General features: G+C 41.3%; 1 protein-coding gene across 1 annotated transcript in view; it reads right to left on the bottom strand.

Annotated features, from left to right (window-relative positions):
* Positions 1-459: 459 nt before the first annotated feature.
* Positions 460-23,238, bottom strand: part of LOC148029946 (ferredoxin thioredoxin reductase catalytic beta chain family protein) — a 41,835-nt gene continuing 19,056 nt past the window's right edge. The window contains exons 2-6 of the mRNA XM_087686231.1: positions 15,557-15,672; positions 2,017-2,066; positions 1,732-1,803; positions 1,186-1,246; positions 460-936 (exon numbers count right to left, since the gene is read on the bottom strand). Of these exons, the coding sequence (XP_087542357.1) occupies positions 892-936; positions 1,186-1,246; positions 1,732-1,803; positions 2,017-2,066; positions 15,557-15,672 (344 nt within the window). The 3' untranslated portion in view covers positions 460-891. The remainder of the gene's footprint in view (positions 937-1,185; positions 1,247-1,731; positions 1,804-2,016; positions 2,067-15,556; positions 15,673-23,238) is intronic.

Below are 23,238 nucleotides of genomic sequence, written 5' to 3'. Positions count from 1 at the left end.
CTATATTTTCAGATGACCTAGTCCTAAAAGCATAGATCTACTCTCACCCAAGGTGTTTGCATAGTAGGCCTATGATCCTATCAAGAACTTTAATTGCATTGCCTGTTCGGATATATGCTGATACATTAGAACAGTGGCATGGTAAATCATCATTCAAAAATTTCTCCTAGAGAGAAGTAACTCTTTCCTTTGGAATGGAGAAAAACGTAGCCCTTGCTTTTGGGAGTTAGGTAGTGCTAGGAGCTTTTCTCAGAAACAAAAGGACAATGCTCCAGTGCATGGAAATGCACAACCTTTTTTTCTTTTGGTCAACTCACCTTAGAATGGCAACACCCATAAGTTAATATAACACGAGCAACATGAATTCTGATAAGTTGGAGATTCGAGCTAAACCAATCATAGAAACAAAATCTAATCATATGCATCATATTATTTCCCCAAACAATGCCGAGAATCAAAGTCAAGCTGTCAAAAAAACATTATACTTCAGCAACCCTATATGGTGTTTAATCTTTCTCACAGGTGCATGTACAGTCCTGATCAGAACGTCTCTATTTGTGGAAAGCTGTGATTTTAGATAATGTATACAAACACTTCTTACAACAATGCATTGCACCTCCTATAAAAACTGGTGCAATGACTGCATCGAAAGAACACGAGCCATCCACTTTGCATTCAATCAATGTGGATGTCTCTCTTTTAAATATGACAAACTATCCCCACTACAAATGTAGAACAGAATGAATCACTAAATGATACAAAAGTGATGATCATGCACTTCGTTCTGCATAAGCCTCATGGTCTGGAGCATGAGTTATGGATGATGAAGATACAGGTTCGTTCTGCATAAGCCTCAAGGTCTGAAGCATGAGCTATGCACTTGCACTTGATCTAGACATTTGCAGTCAAATCTTGAATTTCATCCAGAGAGATTGCCTGCACGGTCAGAGATACTGGATGAATCTCTTGCAATGGTGTGTACATCTGAGCACATCTAAAACAGAAAAGGTGCCAAAGCACGACATTGCTGCTTGAACTGCTTAGAGAGAATGTCGATGCTAAAACTTGGCAAATACCGAATGACATATAATATGACTAAATAATGTGGCTGAAATTCCCACTCCCAAAAAGAAACAGGAGGACAGAATAGTCTTGCTGAAAAGATCAACTATACAGATTTCTTACCTGTTCCTGTCCAGCAAAATCATTGTCGTCTGTTAGGAAGAGCATACAGTGGCACTCCTTTCTGCAGCAATACATCTTATAAAATCAGTAACTCAAAAAACTTACCGTGGTGTAATCACAAGGGAAGACAGCACACTGTAGCAAACAACAAAAAAACCGAGACCTTAATTATTATATTCTATATCCTGAACCCCGGTATCCACTTAGGTTCTTCTGTTTTGGCAGCAATCATTGCCTCCTGGGGCTGGGGCTAGGATCTGCATTTTGTTTCAGCTCATTATGTTTCACCCCAATTTTTAAGCTTTCTTTAGTGCGTAACATACATTTATTGGGTTGGTCAGTAAGATCATGTGCTGTCTGTCTGCTGCATGTTAGAAAGGCATCTTGACATTGATGGTTCAACACACATGCAACCTGGAGCACACAATGCAATTTAAAACCTTCATAACACTGTTTAGAATTACAAATGTTTTATTTGAGCTCACACCACAACATAGATTTTATTAACAACAAACTAGAATACATATGCCCGAATATAGAAGATACCTTTCACGCATTGGGACGCATGGACAATTCCAAAACCCTTGCTGAACCTCAGCCACCTTATCATCATAGTGTCTGCAAAAAATTGAAATTCTATCACACAGGTTCTTCCTTCACTTGTACAATCTAGAAACAAGATAATGGCCGCCCTCACAGAATATCAGCACTAGACTGAACCTTAATTCGAAATGTGGGCCTCATGATAACATTAAACTAAGGCCACTATTATTACAGCACAGGAGAATGGGTTTGCAAAACGTAATGCACCAATTTCTGCTCAGAACAAACCTGCAAGGGCAGAGTGGAGCCCCAAGGGTGTCCTTGTGTTCAGCCAGCCCCTGATATATCAAATGGTTTCTCAGATATCAATCTAACAACAGAAAAAAACTGTAGTGCTCACTGCTGAAATGATGGCATGTTTAAGTAAAGACGAGCAAAACAATAAATTGTATGCAAGGCAACCATGTTTTTTCTGCTGATAGAAAAGTGATTCTTTCACTAGTCTTGCTGTGCCAAGCAACCAGAAGCTAGACAGAAAATACTGAACAGATGATTAAAAAGCAGCATTATTCACTGATGGTGTGGCCAACCAGCCAAGCTGGACTAGGTTGCCCTAATTAAATGGAAAGATCTGCAAGTCCAGGTTTTCTTCCTATTTTTGATTTACGTCAAAGTATTGCAATTATGCATGGTTAATTCATGGATTTAGGATGCACTTTTGCGATTGAAATACACTGGCTATTTTGAAGGAAGTAACTCACGATTGAAGATCGGTCATTTGCATTTTTTCAATGGAATGAACGAAAAAGAACATAAGATGTCTATGCACTCTTAGCAAGTTGTTTTTATGCATTGCAAAGTAACAAATCTAGATCAACTAATGACTATCATTACAAAGTCGAAATTATTGTAGTACACTTCGATTATGCATGGAAAGATTAAATCGCATGTCGCTTTATTAGACAAATCTTCCTTCGTAATGATTCATTAAAAAGTCATTATCAACCATAGGAAACCGCAAAGCATGGAAAGATTCTAAAGTTGCATGAAGTAGGTTAACTCTAGCTTCAATTGGCATAAATATCATTTAACTGCGTAGTAGTTAGGAAAGGTTACGTAATGCTCATTCAGCGTAGGAATAAATTCATTCAGAAACGTAGTTAGGGAAAGGCTGCATGGTTAGTTTTAACATAAAACCCTAAAAACTTAGTGGCATGAATCGTGAATGCATGTTCTAGTAGGATCAATGGAAATTATGCTGTAACTTAACATGCGCTTTGAACTTAACAAGAAAAGTTAGGATTTGTAAATCTAATCATACGTAGAGGCAATAAATCGTGTGCTTTTACGAGAATGGTATCGTAATGCAACTAGTTTTTCCCCTCTTTGATCAAGACAATATCTTTAGGAATAGCTCGTCCTTGTCGTAAGACAAGTAAATTGGTTTACCCAAAACACCTAAACCGCAAAGGATTCATTTAGGATGGTTAATTCGATACAATATACTCCAAGTGCTAACTAGGGTTTAGCATGTTAAGGACTTGACCTAGTCGCACTTATTGCCAAGTCGAAACTCTCATACCGTAAGTCCTGCCCACATTCATGGAATGTAGGGACATTTGGACGTACTTGCAAGAAACGAACTAGGGATTCTGCCCTAAGGACCACTCGTTAAAAAGATGAAACTCGGATTGAGTTGGAACCCCTAGGACCAAACGATGTCGGTCTAGTGCAATCAGGGAATGAATTGGATATGAGGACACCCTAAACCCTGTTTCTTATCTAATCATAATTCTGTGATTAGAAGACGCCGTTCGATGGGTGAAATAGTCCCATGGATTAGATGCGACACTTATGCAACAAGCTGCCACGTCGCATAATCTTGTGGTTTGATCACAAGAGAATGGCCGATTCCTCGGAATGAGATTGGCAGATTCTTGCACAAGTTTAACTTGCAAGAGGATAAGTAGTCATCCTGTTATATCACCTTTCTTGGGATCTTGCCAAGTCGCAATTGATCCCGGATCGAATGCTGGATGCATTCGGAGAGAAGGTTTCAATCCTTAGCAGTTGGCCAAATTAGCGACCACTGGAAATGATTGTGCTTGTAACAGTTTAGAGAGCACTGTTTGCTTTGTTTGCTCAAGGAATTAAAGGATGAAAAGATATCTGATGCTTCAGGCTGAAGGCCTGAAGAGAGAGGCAGCCTCAGTTACCCCCGACTGTCTACCTGACCCTAACCAAAGGGGTTGTTAGCCGTGCCGGGCAAGTGGACCGAACCTACCACGAGAGGTCTCTCTGTTGAGCGCTACTTGGAGCAGGAGGACGCTTGGGTGCCAGGGGGGGCTCTGGCTGTAGATCCCTCACCTTCCGGGCCCTGCACAAGAGGCCAACGTGACTCGGGATTAGATCTCGAGGCCCGCATACTAGTCTACGGGCGGAATCTTGGATTAGTAATCCCTGTGGATTGTTGGATAGCCTTCGGGCGGATTTTGGATAAGCCTGCGGGCTGGACTTTATGAATGTATTCCAAAGATAAATATGATAACCTGTTGAAAAGGAACTTGTTTGACACTGCTTTTCTATGTCAAGTGCTAAAATTATGTGAAGGAAGGTGTCTAACGGGCTAATTAAGGAAGTTGCTTGATGCATGTCTAACTAAATGTGGTAGGTAATTAGATAAGTAAAACAACCTAAGGAAAGTGCGGTGGATGTGGCCATGGGCCCATCCTATGGATGCAACTTCAACGATTGGTTGCTCTTTGAGGAGAACCAATCAGGCAGGAACCTAAAGACCTTGTAGTTCGACAAGGGAGGATCATCCCTCTACTTGGAGATCTCGGAGACAGTTGGACACCAGAGACTGTTCCCTTGGAGTCAATGCCTCTGGGGGATACTTCTTCAAATGAGGATCCTACTTTACCACCGGCTACCTTGCTTGAGCCATTACCGGTGGATGTACCAAAGACTTGGTAAATGAAGATTGATGAGGAGCGATCCGGCCTCCTTGATGGGCACGTGATACACTCCGTGATGCACGGATTGAGAGGGTCCCTACGGAGTGACAACTGCAAGATGGCCCATGGCATTCTCAAAGGAACCAATCACATTCCATCGAGCTAGTTTGTTCTAACTATTGTCTAATGACCCATCTTATGTAGGATAGAGAGCCAACCTGCGTGAATGAGGCTTTGTAGTCTGATCATTGGCAGAAAGTGATGGAGTACTAGTTGGAGGCTATTAAGAGAAATGGCACTTGGTACCATGTGCCACGTCCTCCTCATAAGAAGGTTATTGGCGTAAAAAATGTCTTCAAGACCAAGTACTGCAGTAATGGCACTCTGGATAGGCACAAGGCCCGCCTTGTTGCTAAAGGTTTTACGCAACACCCACGCATTGATTTCCATGATACCTTTGCGCCACTGCTCATATGGCGACTATTCCTGTTCTTCTTGCCTTAGCTAGCCACAAGAGATGGCCGGTACATTAGCTTGATGTGAAGTCTACCTTCTTGAATGAAGATTTGCAGGAGGAGATCTATGTAGAGCAGCCTCCTAGCTTTGGACCGTCAAGTGGAAAGGTCTACAAGTTGAGGAAGGCCTTGTATGGCCTCAAACAGGCTTCTCATGCTTAAAATGAGAAGATAGACTCATTCCTCCAAGAGAGGTTGGGATATTGGCGCTCCAAGGCAGATCCGCACCTTTATGTACACACTTTAGATGGAGGTCGTGTATTGTTCATCCTTTATGTGGATGACTTCATTGTGATAGGTAACCATATACAGATGGTCGAGCAGATGAAAGCAGCTCTTCATGCGAAGTTCGAGATGACGGATATGGAACTTCTCCACTTCTTTCTCGATCATAAGATCTATCAAACTTTGAGGGGGATCTTCATCTCCCAACAACGATATGTACAAGAGCTCTTGGCTACCTTTGAGATGGAAAGCTGCAGGTCTATTTCTACTTCTATGGATCCAAATGAAAGGCCACATTTTGCTTTGGCAGATGCTACATGCTATCGACAATTGATTGGGTCTTTGATTTGGTTCCTCAACACTTGTGTTGACTTGTGTTTTGCTATAGTTTTGCTAGCCGGGTTCATGAGTGGTTCCAAGATGGTGCATTGGTAGGCTGCTCAGAGGGTTTTGCAATTCCTAAGGGGGACCCCTGATCTAGGGATCTTTTATCCCGCACATTCAGATCTTGTGCTTACAATGGAGAAGCAGCCCACGGTTGCCCTATCTTCGATTGAGGTAGAGTATCGGGCAACATCTTCTACCCCATGCGAGACAGTCTGACTTTGGAGGGTCTTGGAGCAATTTGGTTGTCCTCAGATAGGTCCTACTACTCTTTGATGCAACAATGAGAGTTGCTTTGCCTTGGCACAACACCTAGTGTTCCATGCTAGGATGAAGCATATAAAGATATAGAACCATTTCATTTGGGAGAAGCTTCTAGATGAGACCATTGATGTGGTGTACTGCAAGACGGAGGATAATCTTGCACACTTGTTTACGCAAGCGCTTTCACAAGCTTTACTTTGACAGCATTCCAAATCCCTTGGCCTCACACTGATCCACCATTTGAGAGGGGGTGTTAGAGATTTGGTCATCCCCTGGACAGGCATTCATCAAAGATGGGCTGTGTACATGCATGTCCTGTCAAACAGGCATTCGATAGCAGTTTTGTCAAAGTCGTGTCGTGATTAGGCTAGTTGTGCCACATGGCAGTGTTTACAGCTATCCCATTTATGGCAGGAGTGCCACATGGCAGTGCTGGGCAGATTCCCATGTGCTGGAGCAGTGGGTGCATTTATTCCACATGCCATGTGTCATTTTCAGGCAGTCGGCCTGAATTCTGTTGCCCAATCAGCCATCATTTATGGGCTGACCTGATGCTGATTTATGGGCTATATATTCCAGCCCAGCACACACACACTTTGACACAGATCTGATGGCAGATTTCAGGTTTGAGATCGTGCAGATTGCAGCATACTTCGAGGTGTACAACAGGGTGACATCATTGAGATGGAGATACGCACTGCGCCCCTATACATATCTGCATTCTTTATTTAGCATTCATCATTTGCAGATCTTCTATGTTCTTTTGTCTTTTTCTCTCTCTCTCTCTCTCTCTCTCTCTCTCTCTCTCTCTCTCTCACACAATTTTGGTCATATTCTGCACTATTGCACTCGGACACATTGTGACACTTGTATAAAATTTTCTTGCAAATATCCTGATCATCAAGCACACACACTTTGCAAAAGTAATCCATTACGAATGGAATACTTTTCCACAATCTTTCTCTCAATAGCCAGCTTTCGAGTATCTAGACCACCAAAACTTCTTAGGCTACTAGGTCCCTCTTGAACTAGTTGCCAAATCTTACAAAAGTGAAGATCGTTTTCTGAAAGAGCCGCCAAGATCCGCTGCATCGAAGAAGGCAAAGACAGATTGCAGGTTCAACATCATCTTTTAACTTCCCCTATCATCGGGGGATACCCTTCTCTTCTTCTCCCTCTGACCCTCCCTTTTCCAAGCTCACACACTAAAACCATGGCTTCTTCCCCGACACATGGAAAGTCTACAAGGTGCTCCTACTATGGCCAGAACGGTCATACCACCGAAGACTATCGATTTCGACCTTTACTCCCCACACCACTGAGGTATATGCATCTACCACCAAACACTTTTTGTGCCACATCTCCATTCTAGGACATAGATTATTTTGTATTGGCTATCGAAGTATTACACTCAAGGCAATAAGATACACCCAATGTGCACAAAGTCCTAATGAGAAAAAAGAGGATCATCACCACCTCCTAAAGACAAGAAACCATATAATTTAGTACTATTTCAGTCCATTGCTATTTTTCGTTTTCATTTACAGGCTCAAAAGGGTTTTGTAGGCACCTTCCAAGAGAGTCGAAGCGCCACCCGAGAGACTTTAGTGGGCGACACTCTAAACACTTTCTACCTATACATATTCCACTGACTTCACCCATTCTACCCATCACACATTCATTCCTTCCGATGTTTTGTCACACTCTTCGATCTCTCCACTGTTGCTCACACGCCACCCAGAGGACATTGCAGTTCATGGTCTTCATCTCTCCCTACACCATGCGCCCTCTCTCCTTCACCTTCCAGGCTGCATTTTGAGCTGCAAATTCTCCTCCTCCACCTAATGATCATTATCTCCATTTGGCATCAGCAAGCACCTGCGTTATTGCTGCCAAATCACCTCTCTCTACCTAGGGACAATGCTCTCCACCTAGCGTCAGCCTCGCATGCTGTGTTTCGCAGTCTGACACCTCTTTGGCATCAAGGATGACTCCAAGAGACACCTCCTACCTCAGATACCTCTATTTTTGGAATTTTGCTTCACCAAGGGTTAGATTTCCTCATCTAGCAAGCTGTCTTGTTGATCCTCATCTTTCGAAGTACGTGTTTGTAGCTAGTGATCTTCCTCCACTCCAACAGCATCTAAGGACTACCTTCTGCTTCCAACTATTCTTCATCTTCAGCATACATCTTCGACATCTTACTACTCGGAGGAATTTGTTTTTCTCCCTTCACTGTGTAGATTCCCTTCAAGTGTTGTTGCCTGATACAGACAGGATAATGCAGTCATCTTTAGAGTTTTGGCTCCACTGCATCAGCTTTGTTCACTTAGCATGATTCAGTGCTTCATCATCTTCTTCATTTGTGCCTTTTGAGTTTCTCTTCTCTCTCAATGTTTGCCATACACACTATGTTTCTCCACGCAAACCCTACTATCTCTCTAGTTTACTTTCACAACATATATTTCTTGACAAGAAACCCTAGCCTCACCCCCACAGGTTCTCATATGAGGTAGTTCACTCTTGAAAGAGAAGAAATGCCATCGCTATAGTCAAGTTTATGCAAAGCTTGCATTCTACACACAACTTTTAGTCTCCTACCTACTCTTCCAAGCTGTCCGGCACTCATCCAAACTCTCCAAATCTATGTTTACTGCTGCTGCCAATGCTCTCAAAGACTATCTACTATGTTTCAAGAATTGTATAGAAGATGACATGCTCTCTAGCTCACTCTCTCTACACTGGTTCTAGAGACATGAGAGTTTGAGGTTTTGTATTCACCCTGCATAGTGTGTTTCCTACATGAGCATTGTATTTATTCATTATTGTTCATCCATCTTCAATGTTCATTGTCTCTAAGTTACCCTAATCCTACTGAGTTTTTTTAAATCAATCTATGCTTTGTTGGACGATTGTGTTTGTTATCTCTAGACAAGTTGCTGAATTTGCAACAACTGGCTTACCCAAGTTAACCACCGATCAAGTCATTTAGCTCATGGACCTGTTGCTACCCAAATATTTCAATTTTATCTGCCAAATTCTCTCATGGCCTCAATTGCCCACCTATGAGTTTGTATGTCAACTCTTGCATTTTGCAAGGTTCTTCAATCAATTTCATAAGAAAACCCATCTACCATATTCAAAGGGGGCCTTGGCTACCCAAAAAAGCCATCAAGGAGATGGAAGAAACACCACCAAGCATAGTTGAGGGAAATGGGAAAACGGAAACGGAAACGGAAACATCAAATTTTGAGGAGGGGGAAATAGAAACGCCAAGTGATCTTGGTGGTGGTGGTGGTTGCATAGAGTCTAGGTGCTTAGGAGCTAAAACTTATAATACAAGTTTCATACTCAAAATCAAAGCTTTCTAATTTCCAAGTTTTTAAAGAGTTCTACAAAAGGTGTAAGCTCAAAGGAGCTTTCTAATGCATACAAGAATTTTGGCACACAATTAATATGTTGATTGCAAAGAAAGAATAATCGTAAATAGGTGCAAAACCATATAAGAGAGTGAGTGATAACTAATTATCATCTCTTAGTTCCTCTTCCTCTCTGTCTAACTCTTCCTCATCCATATTGTAGTCTTCAATTGCTATAGGCAAATCCTCTTCATTATCATCCTTCTTATTAGCAAAGAAAGTTGAAATGGATAAACGACTCTAAGCTTAATCATTTTAATGATTAAATGTAAAAATATTTAATGATTTAGGCGTAATTCATGAAACATTTAAAATATTAAATATTAAACAACTATTTAACGTAAAGAGTTTTGAAGAAAACACAACATTAAAACATTTAACATTTAACAATGAAACATTAATAATGCTTGAAGAATATGTCAACAAAAGCGTAAAGAACATGAGAATAATGACACTTTAATGTTATCTATAAAAGGCAAGGAATATGGCAATTAATAAGGTTACACTTCACAAGCATAAAGAACATGACGATTAATAACGCTACGTTTAAAACGAAAACAATATACTATGTTTTGCTAAAAATGTTTCGATCTTGTTGGGAAACGGGGTGAGCCAAAACGTTTCCCCAAGGGGAAACGCCATGTGGCAGCCATTTCCCCAAAGGAGAAACGTTTCAGATAGGGAAACACGTTTTGGGCCCTCCACACATTTCAGTGTTTTAGGTCCTCTAAAGGGGCATTTCGGGGCATTTCCCGCTTCTATGCCACCAAGATCAAGTCAAGTAGTGAGGAGCAAAGTAAATCCCCTTTAGGATTGAAACTAGGTTAGCAAAATATACATAGGAGAAATAGGTGTTGTCATCAATGCGAAAAGGTGGGTTATTTTGATGATACGTGCCCCTCAAAAGCCAAGGACAATCCTAAGAACACAAGCACATTAGGCCAGGGCACTTTTACCTCTTCTCCATATCCAAGAGGGGATCATCCTCCACACTAGCACGGCACCTGTACGAATTAGTGAAGACTTGCTAGTCACATGGCTTTTGGATCACCTCCCTAAGGCCCCCCTTGTTACATCCGAAGGGTTATCTGATTGGTCCACCAACCCTACCTTGGGCTTTAGTCCTCCGGCACTCCTCGTTTCCCTTGAGGATAGACTAGGTGCATCCTTTTCTACACTTTCTGAGTTGCCATCCACATTTAATGTGTAACCAAAAGCAATTGAGTCAACTTTCTCAAGAGACCCTCTGGTCCAGCACATCATGGAGTCTTCCTCCAATTCGGATGTTGCTGACACTAATCACACTCCTACCATTCTTCCCACCTGTATAACAATTCATTTTAGCAAGGCATGCTCTAGCTTCTATTCTCTCTTCCATTACACATTTCTACTCTTACTTTCCTGCATCTTTAGTGTGCCTACCTACAAATAGTGGAAATACCTAAAAAACAAAATATATTACATGTACCATCAAAAGCGCCTAAACACACTTTCATTGAGATTGAGATATGAGTATTTTATGGTGCCATATGGTACTTATGATCCTTATTCTCAATTTGACACTAATATGTACATGACCTACCAACTTGATTGGAGCCAGCTAGTTTGGCACTTCTTATTTTGGTTGACCCTCTTTGGTGAGGCTTCACACTCTCGAGTAGAGTGAAGTCTTCTTCTCTCGAGACTAAGTTCACGCCTTCCTTGAGGTTACTTTGGAGGCCATTCATTTTAGAGGTTTTTAGCTCAACATGCAGTTCACTCTTCAAAGTTTAGTGCTTCTCCTTCCCCCCCCCCCCCCCCCCCTCTGCCTAAATCTACATCTTGGGGTGAGAGGGGGTGCTTACTTTTCCTTCCACCGTCTGATAGTGAGAGAGGGTAGTATTCTTCTCTTGGTGCTCACAAGATTTGGCTCACTACATTTGTACTTTGTATCTTCATCTATTTGCATCTTAACAATCATGATTGCGAAAGGGTGCTAGGGCAAGTGAGCAATTCCCTTATGAGGGTACTATCCACACTATCCAAGTGGCTCGATTGCATAGCATTCCATTTGAGCATGACACTATGCATTACCCCTTGCATAGCATTCTATTTGAGCATGACACTGTGCATTACCCCTTGCATTAAATCATGTATTGGCATTGTGTTTATGTTGAACAAAGTGCAGGGAAGCCTATCTTTTGGTAGGCACCCATCCAAGGATGAAATTCCCCTTGCATCAATGCATACTACCCCTTTTCCTTCATCACAAGTGGCTGATACCATATTCGCAGCACATGATATAGGAGCCTCTATAGCAATCAATCCTATGGCAGCACATGGCACATGCTTCATACTTTTCCTCATCATCGACACCTTGACAGGTAGTTGGGATAAGACTTTCTATTTTGTGATGTTGAATCTAATCATTACTTTTTTCCCCCATGGACACAACTTTTTAAGAGAAAAAAGACAAGACAGTTCAATGTGGTTTCATCCCCTTCATAGGTCCTAATAAACCATTAAGCACTTGACAAACACCCTTCATCCGATTCCTTGGCCTTTTTGGGGTGGCCCTTTGGGCTACCAAGGTAAGATAACAATTGCCTCTATAGTCTTGGTAGGTTCTTGGGCAGCTATCATGCACCCCTAGACCCATGCCTAGGTTGCTTTGTAGTGCAACACTTGGGGTATTATGGGTTGAGCTATGCTTGCAATCCCTCTTGCATTCTAGTTTTGGGCTTGAGAGGGGGTGTTGAGCTAAAAACCGTGTATTACCAGTTAAACAAGGCGAATCACCAGATAGACCTTTATTAGCTTGTTTAAACCTCCTCTAAACTCAAAAAAACCCAAGTTTTTGTGTCCCATAAGCAAACACCAAACTTTTGGGAGGATCCACATTTATGAGTAGAGAAGCTGCCCAGCCACTTGCTCCAACCCTGTTTTGCAGACTCATCATCAGTTGGCGCCTTATTCCACTGTTGTCTACACCCCTCTGGCGGATATCTCAATTCATGGTACTGCCCTTCAGCCTGGCACCCTGTTCAGCCTTCTTCTATAGTTGTGTTTGCTGCCCATGACCTGTTTCAGCCTTCCAAGAGCAGTCTGCAGCTAGACAACACCATCAGGTGCTGCATTTTCAGACCAACATGTTCGTACAGCAACTGAAGTCGCCTTCTGGTCTGTCGATGGTGCATTTATTGCTTTGCATTTGCTCCCAGCTCCTGCCATCCAGCATATCTATGCCATCCAGGAGCTGACACCAGCCTTGGGAATGCTGCATACTACATCAGATCAGTCTACATCAGGTTCAGCCCTGCATTTTCAGGACAAAGGAGGCTGCTCAGCTGCCTTCTTCCATTTACAGCAGCTGGTCACTAGGCGAAGGCTGCTTGCTGTGTTTCAGGATCCATTTTGAGTACAACACACTCTCTAGTTCATCTCTGCCCCAGTCCACTCTAAGACATGGATGTTTGAGGTCTTGTATTCACTTTTCATAGTGTGCTTTCTGCATTCATTCTCCTTTCATTCTGAGTTCTCTTCATCTTTGAGTTCTACTGTTTATCATTGTGCTTAGTCATACACTTTGTGATTATCTTTTGTGCTCCAGTATTTCTTTACAAAGAATACTCACAACAAGCTCAAGCAAAGACCAAAGCACCAACCAAGAGCTAGCAAATAATGAGTATAGCACACAATGTAAGTGGTGCCAAATAGGATGCCTTCATATAGGCTACAAAAAGAGCCACACTGATAAAAGCCGAGAGGACTAATGTCTAGGTGTATTTTGCAGCAGTTTTGGGTTCTTTTTGATAGCCTTGAGATAAAATTTTGTCTCACATTACTTCTTTTCATTTCAGATGATGTTTTCGCCTTTTGCATGTGAAATTTTTGCCTTCTAGATGTGAAAGTTTTACCTTCTAGATGCAAAAGGTTTACTTTTTCGGATGAAGTTTACTTTCCAGAATGTATTTCTTGACATTGGCTCTGAGAGCTTTTTTCAGTAAGTTCTTTAGCGAGGGTACAAAGGTATATGTAGGTATCTCCTTGTATGAGATATCTACAAAGCTGATGAGACCCACCAAGGCAATGATCCAAATCATGCCATAGGATGCGATTTGAAAAGATTAGGCATTATTTAAATAGAATCTTACTTGGATCATGTGGAAGCAACATATGGTGGATGTGCTCAGTTTTATTTGAATGAATATTTTATTGGATCACTTGGAAGCTTCAAGCAACCTATGGTGGGAAGTCTCCTGCTACAAGCTTCAAATAAGGTGGTTTTCACAAGGTGTCAGAGGAGGATATTTTGAAATGGGTTTTCTTACAACATGACAAAAATGCAGTACTGTGGCTTATTCAAAGGACATCTTGTTGAGCTTTCCATGAAGCACATGCAAAAGTGGGATTTGAATAAAGATTCAAAAACTCGGACATGTGGCACAAGGATTTGTATATTTAGAGGGTTTGATTTTGATAAACTTGCCTCTCAATACTGAACCACTAATATCTGCATGGTTCTTGCTTGATTGTATTAAGAAATGATAATTCTATGCCAAGTTCAAGGATTGGGGGGGAGGCGGGGTTTGGTTTTCCAACTGTCTTTGGCTTTGAGTTTTTGGTTTAGAGAACAAGCTGTACAAATCCGAATGGACAGTGATCTTTGAACAGTGCTTTTGATGCTAAGCTGTGTTTATTTTACTGAGTTAGCAGAACGTCTGTAATAGTATTGTCCTATAGGTTGACGACCTGATAACCAATATGTTGCAAGCACACTGGTGCTTCCTCCAAACTTGCTAGCTCCTTCAGCATCTTCACCACAGCCATCAAGCCCATAGTAGAATGTGCCTGAAATCCCTCTTTGCTCCTCTTGCTTCTTTGACTATTTTAAACCAAAATTGCTCATTGACTATAGCTGATGGGACTTTTCAGAAAGATGAGATGGCACCCCACTTTAGAAGGGGCTTTCGCCTTTGGCTGCTCTTGCTTGTCCTCTTGCTATAAGAGCTCTTCCTCCATTGCTTGGGCACAAGCAAGATGAAGCACCAAAGACATGAGATAAACGCCATTCTAATAAATTGAGCTTTTCTAACCTTAAGACCATATTACCACCACGAAGATGGGCATAGGCAAAGTTTCGAAAGAATATTCACGAAAGGAAGCAAATAAGAAAAAGCATAAAAATTGCAAATCCTATCAAGCTGCACAAAGGTAACTTTCTCATACAGATGCAGAAAAGAAAGCATGCCTCTAGATTACTTTTGAACTCCACAACCAAGTAATATTGTAAAAATCAAACAAAACCTACTTGAGATCAACTGTTGTTGACAATAACCACTTATTAATGAGTAAAACCTTATGACCTGAATAGTTTCAGAAAACGAATAAAGAAAAAACAAAGATCCATTGCAAAAGAGGCAATAAATGAGGCTGGGATGCAAGACACGATATTCTTTATTGAGGCTGGGTCGTGCACAGTGGTCGGCTTGGAGGCTCTACCCATCCACTGGGTTTTGGAGCCCACAGCAGATCGCTCTGAGGTATGGGAGATCGTAGGGAGTCTCACTGGATGGCATATCTGGAAAGCGCGGTATCAGGAGGTTTTTGGCGGAGAGAGACTTTCTGTACAGACGACTTTAGCAGAGCTCTAGACCTCCATCATCCACTCCCTTCGCGGCTGATGGGACCCGGTGCAAGGCGAGTCTCGAGCTCGTCATCCGTTCTCATTTCATGCGCACTTGGGACGGCCAAGACCTGTTTTTCGTTATGCAGGCAGGCAGCTCCAGATGGTGATACACCCCCCCTCCATGGCTTCTTGCCCCCATCCCCCCTAGACTGCCATGAGAGGCATGTATATTTGATATATCTATGACTTTGCATTAGCTCCAGCTAGTCTGTTGAGCATGAGCACTTCTTTGTATTCAAGTTTTTTTCTGAAGTAATATAATTAGCCACACTTTATTTGGAAAAAAAAAAGAGGCAATAAATGGTGTTTACTAATTTGCCTACTCAAAAATATAGAATCCTTTTATCTTAGACTACACAAGCATAGGAAAAAAACCTTGGAAATATGGCTAAGTACCTTGATTACCACCGCTGTAACACCTTTGTCCACACAGAAGTATGTCTCAGACCGTCGTGCATACTGTTCTGAAAACTTTCGCATCACCTCCAAAGATTTTGCTGAGCCTCCTGCATCTAAAGTGTGTTTTGGAATTTGAGTTAGCTTACTATAAAGAGCTCAATTTTTACAAAAATAGTCCATGAGAATTAGATTATAAACTTGTTAGTAAAACTTTTCATTTCATGAACTTAACAATACATGTATTCAGCTTATGAATACTTCAGATGGTCTTGAAAAAAATAGAATGTAATACTCTTGGAGTTTCTTGGTGTAGCAGGCACCACATGCTGTATCCTTAGCAAAGCACACTACCATTCACAGAAAGGGACAGAAAGCAAAGGGTGGTTGGTTGCCAGCCCTTTTGGTGCTGATGACAAATAAGAACTAGTAATTCACGTCCTTAAGGAAACCATGATTGATAGAATAGATATAAACCAACACCAAGTTTGTGTGCACTGAGCAAGAAATGGAGCTTTGATGAACATGGTAGCCATAGCCTCTGAAAATGCTTAAGCATTGAGTAGATGGAAAGCAAGAGATACAGACACTGAATAATAATCTTTAGTCTAGGTATTAATGAATTTAATGTTGAATCAATGAAATGAAAATGGGACTCACACCCAAGCAGCCAAGCTCATATGCAATTCAGCAAGAATGGAATCCTGAAACAGAAACACACTCAGAGCATATTACAGGTAAGGAGCTGGGCTCAAATGCACTTGAGCATATGGTTTTATTGTGTAACAAACCAAGATTAGATTTGATTGAGCTAGGTGCATTTCATGCGGTGACTTGATGTGGACTTTGATCTAGGTTTTCCCAACCTATATTAGACCCTTGGTGTGGTAACTATAGTTGGGCTTCAAATGATACATGAGACCAAGAGGATGAATTCTCAAAACATCAGCATTCGCAAACTAAATTTGATTTGTATGCTGATTTTAAATAGCGGTACAAACTCTAAACTAACATGCTGCTCAAACCTGAACCAAACTAACACAATAACCTTTAGGATTTTGCAAATTGTAAATTGTCCCGATTTAGTTTTTGACACACCTCAAGGCTTGCACCTACTGTTTCATGTACATCTTCAATGGCAGATTATATAGTGCATTTTGAGCTGGACAATTGGCAAGAGGCTCTACAACATCCCCAGTGGCAAGAGGCCATGGAAAAGGAGCTTGAGACATTGACTGAAACGGAACTTGCACATTGGTGGATCATCTAAGCCACAAGAAGTTCATTGGGACAAAGTAGATTTTTCGCACAAAAATGAAAGCCAATGGACCTTTGGTGTAATTGCAGAGGAGACCACCCCAGCTGTCAATGCAAGCCTCAGCCCCTACGTTTTCTGCACATGCAGCCTTTTTCCTACCGCATGACCTTCCCTGCAGCTTGACGACTCCTCCCGGCCTTGTGTTTACTGTGAATGCAGCCTCTACTACATGTGGCAGCATTGTTTGGCTGTAGGCAACAACTTTTCAGCTCCAGACGACAGGGTTTTCTAGCAAGGTGGCTGCATACTAAGGCCAAGCAGAGCATCTACAATCCGATTGAAGTTGTCTCCTTCCGTCTGGCGCAGATTTTCTTTAGCTTGGTGGATGTTCACAAGAATGTCTTATCGCTAATTCTTTGTTGACTCAGAGGATGAGGTATTCGTTCCTTCCTCTAAGCGACAGAGAGATTTTCATGCTAGTTCACACGAAGAATAAAGTTCACCTAGCCCATTTGTACAGGATCCCTCTCCTCCCTGTTCTCTCCGTGTTTCATAGAAGGCCCGTTCTAGTGGCCCTCATATGCCATTCATGGCTCCCTCTATACAAGTGCCAATACTCCCTTCTTTGCCCAAAGAAGACTGGCTTGATGGTTCCCACTATTTGCTTTGGTCGTGTAAGGTGAAGTGTATCCTTAATACCTTCAATCTTTGGGAGTTTGTTACCCACCCTATTCCCCGTTCAGTGGAGGATCCCACTGTTGGATCATGTGACCTTACGGGATCGGCTCAACTCTAGAGCCTAATCTTTCCTCTTATGAACTTATAGGATTTTGTCCTAGTGCATGTGCACACATTACGAAAAGCAGCGGTGTCGTACCGCTATGCGGACACAGTGTGAAAAACTCTAGAGTGCATCATCATTCGGCTTTCTTATTGATCTAGAGAGTCAATGCCATATTAGTCATTAGTGTCAAACTTCAGTGTCCGTAGTGTGGATGGTTCAAAAATACTAGATTTTTGGACAAGTTTATCCTATTTTCGATATTTTGGATATTATTTCTTGTAAATATCCAAAAGTTGTAGACAATTTCTATAATAGGATGACATGTAAAAAAACAAGTGGCATTCAGCCATTTTTGGGGGATTTTATGCAAAAGGAAGGATTGGTGAAATCGCGCAACGCGCGATCGCAGTTTATAGGCAGCAAACAGCACTCCGAACTGGGAGAAGAAGAAAGAGCGATCTGGGAGAATTCTAACCAAGTGTCCTAGTATTTTACCCCCCTTTCGAAGCCAACAGAAGTATCAGACTGATGGTCTAAGCAGCAGAGAGGAAGCTATTGTTATGCATGTTTTTGGTCTACAAGAGATTTATCTTCTCAGGATGTAGAAATACACCTCTATGAGTATTTTTTTACATCTTCTATTTCTTTAAATCCCTTCTCTTCCGTCTACTCCTCTCCCTGAATCTCCCTTCACCCTACTGTCTCTTATCCCCATGGTCGACTTTCGATCCCAAACAGTTCGACAATGGTGAACCCGACGTGAAAGTCGACAACAGGTGTGTAAAGATGGGGAATTCTGCAGGTTCAAGTGGTAGTGATGCTTTACAACAGATGATTGCTTTGTTGCAGCAACAACAGCAGCAATTGTTGTTACAACAGTAGATACAAACTCGGTAGGAAGCAGAAAGAATTGATTCCTTAGTTGTGAATGCATTGCAAGCAATGGGACAAGAATTGAAGCAGTTTAGAGGTCAAAATGTTTTGGCCTTCATCCGGTTGTATGAAGAAAAGATGTTGTTTCATGGGGTACTGCAGTATGCACGGAGTCAATATTTCTCCTGTTTGGCCATATATGCATTGCATGATCGGATTGATGAGTTATATAGAGGAGATGTTGATTGGGCAGCTTCTAAGAAAGCTTTGAGAGAGGAGTTTTTCTTAGAAGATGTAAGATTGGTAACTAAAAAGACATTTACAAATTGGATTGAAAAGCCTAATAAAGGGTTGGCTACTATAGCTTTGCTCCGTGAATTTGAAAGTCGATATGCGCAATTGGATGCCGATGAGCGGTAGTCATTGGAGAGTCAAAAAATTAATTTCTTTCTGAAGGCTGTAGATCCTGTCTTGTAGGAGAAGCTGACTGATCGTTTAAAATATACCTCTTCTCAAAAGCGGTTGAAATCAGATTGGGCTAATGTAACTGAGACAGTGCATTTGTTGGTAAAGGGAGAGCGGATGAAATTAAGATAGGGTACAGGCACCACACCTACCAGTGCTCAGAAGGGGGCTGAAATTGCAACCAAGGCACCTGTGGCTATGGCAGAACAACCGACTATACCTGTTGGTCCAGCTCTTAAAGGTAATGTTGTGGATGAATTAAGCAAAGGCATGCGTGATTTGAGGCTGAATTTGACAGAAATCTATGCAAAGGTCAAAAAGTTGGATGTTAAGGTAGAAGAGAAGGGTCAGGCAACAACCCAAAGACCGTACAAAGAAGCATACAAGAGGATATGCATTTGCTGTGACAGTTTACAGCATAAAAAACGAGATTGTACAGCCTATCATGAAGCAGAAGCGAAAAGATTAGTCTTTTGGAAAGATGGTAAAATACATGCGACAAAAATTGGTCTTCCAATAGAGCCAAATTTTGGAAATGGTGGGCATGTAGAAGAGGTTGGAAGAGATGGCAGCAAGGACAACATTTGTAGCCATAGATGCAGCCACATATGGGTTGAGAATTGAAAGGATCAAAGAAGCTCGTAAAGAAGATATGGCTGAAGTAAAATCTCGGGTTTGGATGCAGGCATTAGATTGCATGGAAAAAGGCAAAACAGCAAAGTCTGAATTGACTGATGCAAGTCAGAGTATATGAGGAAGAACACGATGGAGTACACCAGTGGATTCATCTTCAACTTGTGCTTATTTGGCTAAGGTTCATAATCAAGAAGCTCTTGTGGAAAAAAAGAGAAGAAGAGATGAGAACATTGCTGGTTCTTCTTCTTCAGACCCATCTAAACGCATAACACGAAGTAAAATGGAGCAACAGAAAGAGGCTCAAAAAGCCATACCTGAGCATGTTATGGAGGATGCATCTCAAGAGAAGAAACAAGAAAGGAAGAAAAAGGGCAAGCAACCCTGTTACAGGTTACAATCGGATCTTGAGAATGCCACAAACCTTAAAAAGGTCTTGGAAGATCGCATACTTGGCAATAAAATGAAATTCACACTTGACAAAGTTCTTGAAATTGCGAAGTGTGAATTTCATGATGAAATCGCGAAGTGTGAAATTCATGATACAATCATTGATATACTGAAACGAAAAAGACAGTTTGATGGTGAAGTTTTGTAAGCATTGATGCAGATTGACAAAGACATAGAGAAACAACTTCAAAGGGAATATGATTGTGACCTTAACGTTACATTAAATATCACCAATTAATGTGACATTAAAAGTGATATTTAATGTAACGTTAAGGTCACATTAATGTCACAATGATGATGCATGTAATGTTGATTTGGAGCAAACCGATGTTGAAAATGGGTTAAATGGGAGTGTAGACAGTAAGCTTGTGGCTAAAATTGGTCTTATGGGCAGCAATAAGCATAGAGAGAAGGCTACATATAATGGGGATGCCCATCAACAAGTACATGAAGAAGAAGATGCTCATTTTATTCCACGCAATCATTATTCACGAAAGCATTGGGCTCATGCTACAACAGAGACAATTGTTAAAGTGGAAGAAAGAGAGATGCCTTGCATAGCTCTCTTAGATCATAGTTCCGAAATCAATGTTATCACACGCAGCTTGTATGAGAATGGAGGTTGGCCGATTGATGTAGATCCAGGATAGCGCATGCAGACATCAAACAATTCATCAAGGGATCCTTATGCGGCTTATCTAAATGTACCCGTGACTATTGGAGATATTAGGGATGAATATCATTTTTTTGTACAGGATTCATGTAGTTATCCGGTGATTTTGGGACAGTCTATATTTCGGAATCAAGGCTGGAAACAAAAGCCTTGGATGATGGTTCTTCATATGCTCCGGTTCAAAGTAAAGACAATACAAAGGCAGTACAGTTTCTCACTGTTTGTGTGAATCATCTCCACAATCGGGATAGGCTGCAGAATAATCCCATGCCACCTAATGCACGAGAGTTTAAAAGTTTTTAGACAGCATTGCTCTAAGTGAAGGCTATGGCAGTACCTCTAGGAAGATAATTATGCCTCCAAGAGAAGGGGAAACTGTGCTTGTGTCTGGATTGCAAGAATGAACAGCATGTAGTCTTGGCAGTTTGAAGAATATTTCAGCCATGTGCAAGGCTGAAAAGAAATATGTAGGATGGGCTGAAAAAGAGCTAAAGACATATGGTTTGATAGCTGCAAATGAAGGCATTTCAGGGCTATTTTCAGGGCTAGTTGATGTTGATATAATGGTGAAATTTCTGCAACAATTAATGCTGAAAATAGGGCAGAAAAAGAGGTTATTTAAGTTGACACTTTAGAGATGTATGAAGTCATTCAAGAGTTTGCTGAGCATGAATGTTACGGGCTGCAATATAGGCTGCAAAACAAGGCTAAAGCAAGGGTGGATACAAAGTACAAAACTGTTGCAAAAAAGGTTAAGCCTGTGGCTTTGGCTTTGCCGCCTGAAAGTGATGGGTTGGTTGAAAAAGTGACTCAATAGCCTAGTTTACGGGATCCACATAGAGTAGAACATAAATTTACAATTGAAACTTTACAAGAGCTGAAAATTGGTGATACAAGCTTCCTTTTGCTTGCCGAAAGAGCTTGTTTCTTGCCAATGTTGGCAAGGCATGGAAAAGCCCTTGCATTTCAGCCAGATGAAATTGGATGTGTTGATCCGAAGATCACCATAGTTGCACCTATGGTGATCTTTATAGTACCTCATGTGCCATGGAATTTAAAGCCTATTCCAGTGCCTCGGGTATATTTGCCTAAGCTGCTGGAGCTTTTAAACGAGAAGATTAAAAGATTTTGGAGCCTTCTTTGACTCCATATTCAAATCAATGGTTTACAATTCCAAAGAAGAATGGTGCTTTGAGGTTTATACAAGATTTACAACTAATTAATAAAGTCACCATAAGGAATGTTGGATCAGGTCCGATAATGGATGAATTTGCAGAAGCATTTGCAAGCAAGGCAATTTACTCTATGGGTGATTTATATTCAGGATATGATCAATCCCAGCTTGCATTGGAAAGCTGGGATATCACTACTATGAAGACACCGCTTGGATTGGTTAGGATGTGTACGCTTCCACACAAGGAGCAACTAATTTAGTGACGCATATAATGAATGCTATGCATAAAGTTTTGAGGGGGTATATTCCTCAGTTGACCTTACCCTTTCTTGAGGATGTGCCGATCAAAGGATGTGATATCTATGAGAAGAATGAAGAGTAGAATGAGCATGGATGTAGAAGATTTGTGGCCGATCATATTGCTGATTGTGACAAGATTTTGAGCCGTCTTGAAGAAGTGCATTTAACTCTGTCAGGAGAAAAGTCGGTTTTTGAAGTGGAGGAAGTATTAGTTGTTGGACACATGTGTGGATCATATGGGAGAAAGCCCTCACTAGTAAAAATTGATGCCAGAAGCAAGATGCGGGAGACATGTTCGAATGTATCCGAGGTGAGAAGTTTTTTGGGTGCATGTATCTTTTACTTGATATGGATTCGGCATTTTGCTCATTTTACTTGATATTAGCTCTTGAGAAAAGGGTAAAAGTTTTGGTGGGGTAGACAGCATACGAAAGCAGTTCAAAAGTTAAAAGAGCTTATTGATTTCAGCCCCAATACTAAAGAGAGCAAATTACGAGAATGGACAGCCTATTATTCTCACCGTGAATACAAGCCCAATTAGCGTTAGTTGGGCAATGGGTCAGGATGATACTGACGGTAATAGGTATGCCATTCGGTTTGGAGCAAAGGTCCTCAATGAACGACAACGGCGGTATTCTCAAGTCAAAAGAGAGCTTTGGGGTGTAGTGACAGCCCTCAAGTGTGATAGGGAGTATTTTATGGGAGCTCATGTAGTGGTAGAGACTAATTGTCTACCTCTATTGGACATAATAGTAAATTACTCAACTCCTGATATTGCCATGTTACAATGGATTACATATATAAAGTCGCTTAACCCTGATTTTCAGCATATTGCAGGAAGAGAAAACCCCGTGGCTGGCATGCTTTCACGAGCAAGGTTTGAAGATGAAGATGAGATCATGGAAGATGAAGAGGATGATGTGATAGGTGCTGAAAACAACTTTATAACAGCAAGGAATGAGTATGCAGCTGCTGTTACTACAAATACAATTGTTGTAACAAGGATTTCAACAATAAGAAAAGAGCTTATAGCCATGGAGAAGAGATAGGCAGCAGAGAGAAAGCATCATCA

Source organism: Lygodium microphyllum, chromosome 10, assembly GCF_053477565.2.
Source record: "Lygodium microphyllum isolate KBCC chromosome 10, Lygodium_microphyllum_v1.1.10, whole genome shotgun sequence".
Taxonomy (NCBI): domain Eukaryota; kingdom Viridiplantae; phylum Streptophyta; class Polypodiopsida; order Schizaeales; family Lygodiaceae; genus Lygodium; species Lygodium microphyllum.
Note: the sequence above shows the minus strand (reverse complement) of the source record. Positions and strands in the feature narration are given on the sequence as shown.